At 40.3% G+C, this 12,116-nt stretch overlaps 1 protein-coding gene across 1 annotated transcript in view; it reads right to left on the bottom strand.

The window, feature by feature from the left end:
* The window catches only part of LOC128523993 (collagen alpha-3(VI) chain-like), a 63,547-nt gene that overhangs the window by 35,511 nt on the left and 15,920 nt on the right, over positions 1-12,116 (bottom strand). Inside the window, exon 2 of the mRNA XM_053496255.1 lies at positions 9,779-9,788. Within this exon, the coding sequence (XP_053352230.1) occupies positions 9,779-9,788 (10 nt within the window). The remainder of the gene's footprint in view (positions 1-9,778; positions 9,789-12,116) is intronic.

The raw sequence follows: 12,116 nt of genomic DNA, 5'->3' as shown, positions 1-12,116 counted from the left end.
GACAAATAAATATCTATATATATATATCTATATATATATATATATCTATATATATATATATATATATATATATATATAATTAAATCACCAAACTGACGCTAACATTTTCATGTAACCTGTGGCGGTAAAACGAACCGAGTATACAATCAGAGTTGATTGACAAAGGTCAAAGTCAAGGTCAAAGATTGACAAACAGCTGACAACACTCTTCGCCAGCTTCAGAAACAGTGTGAAGCATGTCATTTGTTGGAGTTGTATAGCGCACTTATGGAATGAATACGATGAGATGACAGAGTAGAGGTTTAATACCCCTATCTTACCTACGCAGTTTTGCGCGGTGGCTGTAGGTACGGTTCATGCAAAAAGCAGCAATCAGCTGGACATTGGGACATAGAGCGTACGACGCGTTGGCCTGGCAAGTGCAGGTCTGAGCAGGTCAAAAAGCTCCATAATCTGTTGCCTTGAAAGGCAAAATAGCGACCTCAGGAAAAATATAAAAAGGGCTGAAGTTTTGTCTAAAGAAAAAAATTACATGAATCACACGGCTCCGCGGATAACGCCATCTTCAGTTTAGCACAACAACACGCTGTTTCGCTCCCAAATTGTTTAACACCTGTTCAATATTAAAAGTGATAGCCAATTTTAATGCATTAGCCACATTATGAAATTGGCTAATTAAAAGTCACTCTATTAGTCCTGATATAAAATAAAATAAAATTCATAAACAGGTCTAATGTATATTCCATAATTAATACGACTTTGATAACGTGCCATAAGGTGCTTCCATACGCCGCTGATTTATAAAGACTGCTGTCAGTGGCGGCGACTAGCGTCTTGAGCTGAAACTACGCTAAGAATGACTTAAGATTGGTCCAGACCAACCTTACGAACGTGTGACTTAACTTAAAAGAGAAACTTAGCATAAAAGCGTTTCGGGAAATGCGCCATAACGTTAAGAGAGAGGTTAAGGTACGACTTAAGAACTTCTTAGCGATAAGAAGCTTTCGAGAAACCAGGCCCTGATCAGGACAAATTTCACACATTTTTCATAACCAATTGACAATCAATAAGCAATTAATAATTAATGATAATGAGACAGACCTTTTTTTCAGTTTAGCTTTATTTAAACACTTCCAGTAGCACAATCCAGTTTTTTTCCCCAGACACTGGGAAAATAAAAAAGAAATTAAAGATTTTGTCAAAGATATGGCTATCCAATGCAACCACGGGGGGGGCGCAATCCTGTGTCTTCTTGTGCCAGTCCCAAGTCTGGATAAATGCAGAGGGTTGTGTCAGGAAGGGCATCCGACGTAAAACATTTGCCAAATCAATGATGCGAATCAAGAATATAATTCCCATACCGGATCGGTCGTGGCCCGGGTTAACAACGACCGCCACTGGTGCTGTTGACCTACAGGGTGCTGGTGGAAATTGGGCTACTGTTGGTCGCAGAGGATAGGGTTAGATGGAGGCAGATGATTCACTGTGGCGACCCCTGAAAGGGAACAGCCCAAAGACAAAGAAGAAGAAGAAGTCAAAGATATGGCTATCCAATGTGGTCTGGACACATTCCATGCTACATAGGGAATCTGTAATTGCCAAGGAAATGAGTGCTAAATTGTAAGATTTGTGACTTTTGCTCTCCCTGTACTGATGTGGGAGAAGAACACATTGCACTAACTTTACCATTCCAGGGTTTTTTGGTTTTTGAGTGAGGTAGTGCTGTCATAACCAATTCAACAGTTCTTTGAATGGCTGCATTGCACATACTGTCCAGCTGTACTGTATGACAGAATGGAAGGCTTTATGAAGAAAAGTCAGAAGACGGAGGAAGCGAGTAATGGAGGGCACTTTTTTTTATGTTTCCATCAGTAGAAGAGTGGGGAGAGTGTGCTTGCCTCATGTAACATGCACAACTGTTGCACATTTGGAGACACTCCAGGGTCAATTTGGGAAATACTGAGGCCAGCTTATGGCACAGTGACAAGACATGGATACAGTTCCCATGCACAGATAATGCAGCAGATGGCTCAAACTTGACAGCAACAGAAGGATTAGCTTATCAGACCATCCATTGACAGAAATGTAAATGAGACAAGACCATTCAATCAGCTCTCTAACTCTAAAAGAAATTAAATGACGAACAGTGTAATGAGGAGAAATGAGGAGCCTTTTGCCAATTCATACCTTTGGATCTTCCTCCCTTACAGTATCTACCTGAAGCAGTCATGAAGACTGATACAGTATGGCAATCTGTCTGGCAAACCGCCCTAGAATAGAAAGCTTCGTCCGACTCATAGAGGTCAAACCTTTTACTGGGGGTTAGTGCAATTCTGTGCAAGATCTGTGTATATGTTAACAATATCAATATATGAGGGCTGTACCAAAAGTAATGCAAGAGTGGCTATAACTTTTTTACTAACTGACATAGGAGTAACCAATGTTCTTTTTCTACAATATTCTTCTACTATAGACAAAATGTCCATTATACTGTAAGCAATGCATTTGCACCATCAATAAATCAACTCTCACATCCTCTTTGAAAATCCCCATTGTCACAGTTGGTGGTCTTCCACTGCGTGGTTTGTCTTTATCGCTGGTTTCTCCTTCCATCTGTGAACATTGCTTTGTCAGTGATGTCACCTCCATAAACATTCTGTAGCAGACATTCAACCCAATGCACTTCATCCATTATACCTCACTTTTATTTAATTAGAACTTTATTAATTAACATGGTATCTATAATCAGTATTTTTTTTTGGAGGGTCTCTCTTTTTTAAAGTTTAAATTGATTTTGATGAGGTAATCAAACATTTCTAAATAAAGAAATACACTGCAAGTGCATTTACTGTACTGTATGTCACATGTTATGCTTTAAATTGATAGTTTTTTATACCAATGAAATAAAGCTTTATTCTTCATGAAAAAAAAATATGCTTAAAGAATGTGTGAATGTGCTTAAAGATACTTGTGTGGCAATAAGTGGGTCAAAAAATTAACATCATCAATGCAACTTGCATTGAAATAATTAAAATGTCTTTTATGGTATATTTTACCTACAGTGGGTAAAGACTATGGTCCAGGACCTCCCAGATTTAAAAAAAAAAAAAAAACACACACACACCAAATAACATGGAAAAAATGGGAGGATTAAACTTAATTACACAGCAGAAAAGTCATTGTGCCCACTACAAAGCGGTTTAGGGGAAGCAGCATAGTAATTTAAAGGGTATGACAACCACAAACTTTGAAAACACATTTATACAAAAAAACACTCTGGAAATACAATGAATTATTTCAGAAAAAAAAATGCATTATGATATTAAACATATTATTAACAGTTTAACCATGCGTTGTGCTCCCTCTACAGGTTGAACATTTCATGTTGAACAAGGGCTTTAATTACAGTACCTGAGAGATAATGACTTATATTTATCCAGCTACAGGGACAGAGTGTCAGCTTCACTTTAATCACGATTACCTTTGTATGGAAAAATATTTTTTCCCATTTTCATCTATTCTTTATATTTAACAGATAAAAAAAAAAAAAAAAACGCAAAAAAAATATGTTTTACATTCAGCTTCCATACTTAAAAGATGAAGAAAAGAAAGTATGCCTAAAACAACTTTTTTGATATTAGAATGCTTTTACAACATACTTCATTTAAACATTAGAATTATTTTTTACATTTATTTTCTTTTAGAGGTTCTATTATTTCATTTTCGGTATGTGTGGTTACAGTACTCAAGGTCAATATGACACGTATATTAACCATTTCTTATTTAAAAGCTCTTTGTTGTCCCACCACCACCTGACTGCTCATGTACAGGATGTATGTAATAATGAATTGCATTGCATGGTATGAACTGCTACTTGATGTCATTTCCTACATAGGAATCACTGTTAAAAGCTCTCAAAGTTGCTAAAATTTACTCCACAAGGACATTTTATACGTAGTTGGTAATGAAGGGAGATTAAAAAAAAAACAAAAAAAAAACACCAACAAGGACCTTAAGATCATTTACCCCATCACAGGGCACCAAACAATAGAACAATACCAGTTTGATGGTTAAAGAGTTTATAGAAAAAGTTAAAAGGTTAAAGCTATAAATAATTGGATGAACTTTAATGTAATCAGCGATATTATTATTTCAGGTTGACGCCCACATGCATGTCTGTCTGTCTTTCCGTACTGATTAACTTGAGAAGAAATAAAAATTTTGTAAGGTTGAGATCTTACACCTTTTTACTCCAAGTTTTGTCTTAAAATGACTCCAATGTGTTAAAATTTACTTATACAACTTCAGCATTGTTATTTTAGCGAAAGTGAAAATATAAACTAATCCCATTAAAAATATTCAGTTTAGCCTTTCTAATTAATCTCTTGTGGTGCAGGTGTTTGTTTACATTGAGACAGTGACTTAGTAGTATCTTATTTTAAAATAGCTTTTTTAATCCAGCACATACAGTAACTGTTCATAACATCGCTTTTACTCAACATTTTGATTTTACTTGTGGTTAAACTCCCGGCAGAGATCCAAGTAAAGTACAGTAACTTCCTGATACATGTTTATTTGAGTTACGAATTACCGCAGATACGAACAGACCGTGGATCTATAAACATTTATAGTTGCAAACAAATCACGGAAGTAGCTCACGTATATTGTACAAAAATAGACACTGCTGTGCACCAGATACCAATATTTACAATTATATACAATATTTTTAGTGTGTAAGTGACTGTATAAAATGTCCAAATATATTGTATGTGTGTGGGGGTGCGAATAAAATAAGTTGGCCTCACCGGTTTTAAAGAATCAGTCTGGAAGCAAGATGATAGAAAATAATCCTAATTTCGAAGTTCACAGTTTAGTACAGCTTCCCGAAACGTCTTTTGAGGGATTTTTTTTTAATGAGGTCAGCTGACCCCACTGGGATTCCCCTCGCTATTTGGAGTATAATGCAGAACTAAAACATCAAACCTGTGTGTTTGTTTTTTTATGCTTTACATTGTAATATTTGTGTCAAAGGTTTATAAGAATCACTTTCTCGGACTTATGAATGAATCTGGCTTATGAACATGCTCCCGGAACAGAATTCATTTTGCACTCGAGGACTTTGTGTACTGCCCAAGTTTCATTTAATTCTATCCAGCCAGTTTTGCGTGAATCTGTGACAAAATCTGAATAGGCATTTTAGCTCATAACACTGGGCTCTCAGTTCAGGTATTTTACACGACCTCACCTCAGCTTACTGCAGATGTTTGTTCTAATGACCCATGTCCTATCTCATAGTGGCACTTTACATTACTGCTTTTTATTCTTGCCAGTTTTCATAATGTAATTGTTTTTCTTTTGGAGTGAGCTATCCTGTGTCACGTTATGTTGAGGATTTTGGCAGCTTGTAGGCACATTACTGTAGTTTCTGTGTCTTTCACATACTTTGTCTATACATTGTAAAATATCATGTACGTAGATAAGCTTTGCATATACCCATGCCCACCTCAAGGGATCAATTAGTAGAAATAAATTGCTAGATGCTGTGATGACGTAATCTGGCACATCACTGCTCATAACTTCACTTCTACTTAACATTTAATTTATGACACAGATATAACTGTAGGCAAATACCCAAGTACTGCCAAAGTTTCATTAAATTCTAACCAGCCAGTTTTGCATGATGCTGTGACAAAATCTGGTTGGATAGACATGCAAATATACAGATATACAGTGCATACAGACAGAAATTTTACATTCACATTAATTTATGTTTAAGCATGAAAACTGATGTGGAGCGTCGGTATGCAATGAAATAATTGCATAGGTCTACACTGAGATTTCGAGTTCAAATCAAATCAAATCAAATTCAAATTTTATTTGTCACATACACAGTCATACACAGTACGAAATGTAGTGAAATGCTTATACGACTGCCATTGACCCTAAAAGAGAATTAAAGTTTACAAATAAGAAATAAATATAAATAAAAGAAATAAGATAGAAAATTAAATAGAAAAATTAAATTAAACTAGGAAAAATAGAACTAAAAATAAAAATAGAAATATGATGTACATTAAAATAGAAATATACTGTACAAATTGAAATATACTGTACTGGGTGTGCAAATATGCATAGAACAAAGTGTCTTTGTGCAGAGGTTATTAAAGTGTCTTTGTGCACTGGTCCAGGATGTAAACGTAAACATGTAGTGTAGTTGTGAAGGTAGGTGTGCAAAGTTATTAAAGTGTCTTTGTGCAATGGTCCAGGATGTAAACGTACAACATGTAGTGTAGATATGATGGAAGGTGTGCGTGTAATTTTCCATAGTGTCCATGGATGTAAAAAGATTGATTGATTTGATCAATTATGAAAAGATTGTGTTTGTTCTGCATAGTGGTGTGGTTGTGGTTGAGAGACCTTATCGCCTGCGGGAAGAAGCTCCTCCTCAGTCTCTCTGTGTTGGCCTTCAGGGAGCGGAATCGCTTCCCAGACCGCAACAGAGTAAACAGTCCGTTATTGGGGTGGCTGAGATCCTTCACGATCTTCCTGGCCTTGGTCAAGCACCGCTTGCTGTAGATCGAGTGCAGGTCAGGGAGCTCGATGCGGATGATGCGCTCAGCTGATCGCACCACCCTCTGTAGAGCTCGTCTGTCCTGCATGGTGCTGTTCCCAAACCAGGTCGTGATATTTCCTGTCAGGATGCTCTCTATGGTGCAGGAGTAGAAATTCCTGAGCACCTTGGAGGGCAGTCTAAAGTCTCTCAAGCATCTGAGGTGGTAGAGACGCTGCCGGGCCTTTTTTTACCACGGTGTTGATGTGACAGGACCATGCCAGGTCCTGCGTGATGTGAACACCAAGGTATCTGAAGCTGTCCACTCTCTCCACTGGGCTCCTGTTGATGACGGGGGTCTGGTAGTTCCTCACCTGCTTTGTACTGAAGTCCACTATCAGCTCCTTTATCTTACTGACGTTCAGGAGGAGATTGTTTCTCTGGCACCAGTTCACCAGAGATGAGAGATTGCATCGTCCGTGGAACGGTTTGGACGATAAGCGAACTTTAGTGGGTCCAGTGTGTCTGGTAGCGAAGAGATGATGAAGTCTCTGACCAGGCGTTCAAAGCACTTCATCACTACTGAAGTGAGGGCTACAGGGCGATAGTCATTGAGGGAAGCAGGATGAGGTTTCTTTGGGACAGGAACAATGATAGACTCTTTGAAGCATGTGGGGATCACCGACTGAGATAAAGAGATGTTGAATATCTCAGTGAACACAGGTGCTAGCTGGTCTGCGCAGGCTCTGAGAATACGGCCTGAGATGCCGTCTGGTCCTGCTGCTTTCCTGGTGTTCACTCTCTTGAAGGCTCACCTCACGTCATGCTCTGTGATGATGAACGCGCTTCCGGTGCTGGCAGTGACTTCCTGTCTGCAGCCGTTAGCGCCGCTAGCATTAGCATCGCTAGCGTCTTTGGTTGCAGCCTCGAAGCGAGCATAGAAAGTGTTCAGCTAGTCTGCCAGAGACACGTCTGCGTTCATCATACCGGTTGTTGCTGCTTTATAGCTGCTGCTTTTTATTGTCCTTAATCCCTGCCACAGGCTCCTAGAGTCACTTTGTTGGAGTTGTGACTCTAGTTTCCTCCCGTAACGCTGCTTCGCCTCTTTCACCGCCTTCCGGACGTTGTATGACGCAGTCTTGTACGGTTCCATGTCCCCCGACGCGAGTCCCGTGTTGTAGGCAGCGGTGCGAGATTTCAGAGCGTCGCGGATGGTTTTATCCACCCACGGCTTCTGTTTGGGAAACGTTTTAATAATCTTTTTCTCTACGGTATCATCCGCTAGTTTCCCGATAAATCCCACAACTGTTTCCGTAAACACGCTGACGTCATCATCGGAGCTGTTTCGGAACATGTCCCAGTCTGCGTCATCGAGTGCGCCCTGTAACGCGGCCAAAGATTGGTCCGTCCAGCGCGCGACCTCCCTCTGAACTGGAACTTCCTGTTTCAGCCTTTGTTTGTATTTTGGCATGAGGAAGATGGCGGCGTGGTCGGATTTACCAAACGGTGGACAAGATTGTGCCTTGTAGCCGTCCTTGGCCGTTGTATAGCAGTGGTCCAGTGTTCTTTCGCCCCTGGTGGGGCAGGTGATATGCTGATAAAAGTTCGGTGCTGCGCGTTTGAGGTTGGCACTGTTAAAGTTCCCCGCCACAATAAGCGCAGCGTCCCGGTGTTGTGTTTGGTGCTGTGTGAGTGCCTCATGCAGCTCGCATAAGGCAGTGTCCGTGTCCACTTGTGGTGGAATATAAACGGCGCTGATTATGACCGATGTGAACTCCCGAGGTAGATAAAAAGGACGACACATGATGGACAGTAGTTCCAGATTTGGTGTGCAGGAGCGTGTGAGAGGAACAACGCTCGCGCTCTTGCACCAGCTGCTGTTCACCATTAAACACACGCCGCCTTCCCTTGACTTCCCCGAGTCCCGCGTCCTGTCCATGCGGTAAACCGAGAAGAACTCGGCCGGCTGGATGGTGTGGTCCGGCACCGCTGGGTTCAGCCATGTCTCGGTGAAGCAGAGGAGATTGCAGTCCCGAATGTCTCTCTGGAACTTTATCCTGGCCCTGAGGTCATCGAGCTTGTTCTCCAGTGACTGGACGTTGGCAAGCAGGATGCTGGGCAGAGGTGTGCGTTGTGCACGGGCTCTCAGCCTGTTCCTGACGCCGGCTCGTTTTCCTCGGGGCTTCGCGTCGCGTCCTTTGTTGTCCCTCAGGATCTCACTCGGCCAGCTCGGATCCGGAGTTAAAAACGTCGAATTGTGAGTACATTGTACACCAATAGAAACAAGAGTGTCTCTATCATAACTAATGTACTCCATGGTGGTAATTTTGCCGATTTTAAAACGCTGTAAACTAACTTAAAGAACAAAAACAAAGAAAAGGTGGTCGGAGCAGTCGTGACGGCAGCCGACCTCACCGGCGCTATCTTGAATTCCAAGATTTTTTTTGATCTAATAAAAACAGCAGTACACAATTTTAGTGATTTTGGTCAGTACATGTAGCTAACACAGTTGCAGTGTTGGGGGACGTTACTTTTTTAAAGTAACTAATTACATTACAAAATTACTGTCATTAAAAAGTAATCAGTTACATTACAGCGTTACTTTCTGATAAAAGTCACTAGTTCGAGTACTTTTCCATTGCAAAAAATAAAAACTCCTTTGTGATTCCTCATGCATGTTTTTTTAGTCAAGACCTTTATATTTATTCTACCATCATCACTCAGCCAAGTTTGGCCCATAATCTGTTAACTACTAATACCACCACTAATACACCTATGTGGTTTTGCGCTGTAGCCGTAAGTAGAGTTCATCATGATTTACCACGCGTTTTGGCGCTGTGATTAGGGTTCCATCTTTCCGCTAGATTACTCGTTACATCAAAAAAGTAATCCAAGTACTCTAACGCGTTATTTTGTAATGCGTTACACCCAACACTGCACAGTTGCACAGCTTTACTTGCTCTTATATGCTACAGAGATCCTGGTAAAGGAAATCTTATTTTGGCCTATGAACTATAATTTTGGTTACCACCAAGAACAGTACATGTTCCCATTCCAGCCTACATATATTATGAGTAGCTGTCACCTTGGGATACGAGTTGGGCATTATGAAAGGAACCTTTCATAGGTTCCTGTGTGGCCAGCTAGAAGGAAGCGAGAACCCAATGTACCCTGTAGGAGACTCATGGTTATATTGTATCAGCTTATTAAACTTCAGGAATGCCTCACTTGGTTGTTCCTGCAACACACACATGAGATAGCAGTTTAAGGTACTAAACACAAGGATCCTCTGAATCCTATGTTTTTCCCCTACTTTAGTTGTTAAAAAAATAGATAGACAACGGTTCAGGTTCCAACATATGACATAATTACCACTGTAAAGGGTGACCATCTTTCTCTTCCAAACTTTTGTCCTGTCCACCTGTCCATACGGAGCGCTAACCGCGTATTACGGAAAAGAGAATATTTACTTCAAGTTTAACCCTCGCAGACTAAACGCTATCAGATCCTCTCGAAGCTCTTCTCTCAGAGCCACCCAAATTGACTCTAAATAGAGTCATTATAGAATTCAGGTTATAGAGTCCCCTGACATAAAACTGCTGAATCGGTTACTAGAAGGACTTGGAAATGTTCAAAGCATTTTGCCTCCAATGGTCCAGCAGTGTGATTTTTAATCATCACCCACTTTCCTGGTACAATAGCATGGCCTCCCTTCATAGGTAAGGTCCATCCAAAGAAATGGGATCTCCAAAACATGCTGAGCAGCACTGTCTACATCAGTGAGCTCTTCACAATACTTCAACAGCACATCAGAGGTCTGTTAGAGGTCCTGTCTAAAATCAACTGTGTCTGGCAAGGCCATGGGTGGACAAATTATGATCTTGTATGGGTTGAGACCAACCCCCCCTTGTAGGAGATGACAGAATGCTGCACAGAACAGCTGGCAGTGCATCTACCCACAACAATCCACTCTGATGGAGCTTGAACAATTATAGTAGATAAAGCTTGGACAATAGTACCATCGTTATAAAGTTTAGCATTTTGGGGTACCTTTTGAACTCACCTCTCTATGGCAGTGTGCACCTTTCTATTTTTATACCAAATGCATTCAGCTTCCTTGTAATTTACCTTTAAGTACTTAAAGTACTATCTATTTTTGAATTAATAAAGTAGTTGTCCCTACTTTAATGATTAAAAAATAGATAGGGTTCAGAGGACTAGGCACAAGAGGTGCACTGTTGTTAGCCTGACACAGAACACGGCGTTTCACATCATATGCATATGTGCGGAACTTGGGGTTTCACCACATGAAAAAAAATATGTGAATTATTTTTTTAACGTGAATTTGTTGGGTAAAGTATAGCAGCAAGGACTCAGGGGGAACATATTTACCTCCCTTCGTCCCAATGCCATCAGACTCTAGACTTGTCCCCCTATCAACCCATTGTGCCCCTATCAACCCTGCGTGTAGCTTTGGCCGCAGCATCAGACAGGGCATTTCCTAGACCTTCATCAGTGTTTTGTGAACAGTGTGCTTTGACCTTAACTACTGGTAAACATTTGGGAAGCTCACAGGCAGAGAAGAGTTCAGATACATATAAGGCGTTTTTGATAGGTGTTCCTGAAGCTGTTAGAAAGGCACATCACTGCCAAATACTTGCATAGTCATGTATTGTGCCCTGGCAATAACGGCTGTCGGTGTAAATTGTGGCTGAACATCCAGTAGCCAGAATACATGCACTAGTCAGGAAGACGACCCTGCGCTTTAACAGCATGTGATGAACACACAGCCCATCCAACCCGCCTGCATCCATTCAGTACATTTCCAATTCATCCATTTAATTACGAAAAAAAAGAACAAAGAAAATTACGACAGACAAAACAACCAAACGAAACAAAACAAAAAAAACCACTTGTACCTAAAACAACAAAACTAAAGGATAGCCTGGCAAGAGCACAAAGCTGTGGGTAGTAACCCACACAGGAAAGCAATGAAGACTTTTTAATATTTAATATTCTATAATATTAACATATATAATATTTTAAAAGATTTAATAATCATTTTTAGAATCCAGAAGACCCTCTGAGAATAGCAGTTTCATCCATATTGGACTCAGTAGGAGTAAATCAGTGTGTAGTAGGACCCACTTATAAAGCTAATCAAAAACTAATCAAAAACTAATCAAAAAACCTGACCTTGACCCCTGTCAGCTTTCCAATTACAGGCCGATATCAAACCTCCCCTTTATCTCTAAAATTCTGGAAAAGGTAGTATCACAACAGCTATGTTCATATCTACATAGGAATAGCATAAACGAACTGTATTAGTCAGGATTTAGGCCTCATCACAGCACAGAGACAGCACTCGTTAAAGTAGTAAATGACCTCCTAGTGGCCTCTGATCAGGGTTGTGTTACTCGACCTCAGTGCAGCTTTTGACACTATTGATCATAGTATTCTCCTTCACAGAATAGAAAATATAGTAGGAATTAAGGGAACGGCCCTCTTATGGCTCAGATCCTATTTGACTGATCGTTATCAGTTTGTAGATTTAGATGGTGACCAT

This window comes from Clarias gariepinus, chromosome 5 (genome assembly GCF_024256425.1).
Source record: "Clarias gariepinus isolate MV-2021 ecotype Netherlands chromosome 5, CGAR_prim_01v2, whole genome shotgun sequence".
Taxonomy (NCBI): Eukaryota; Metazoa; Chordata; class Actinopteri; order Siluriformes; family Clariidae; genus Clarias; species Clarias gariepinus.
This window is presented reverse-complemented; position numbering and strand designations above follow the sequence as displayed.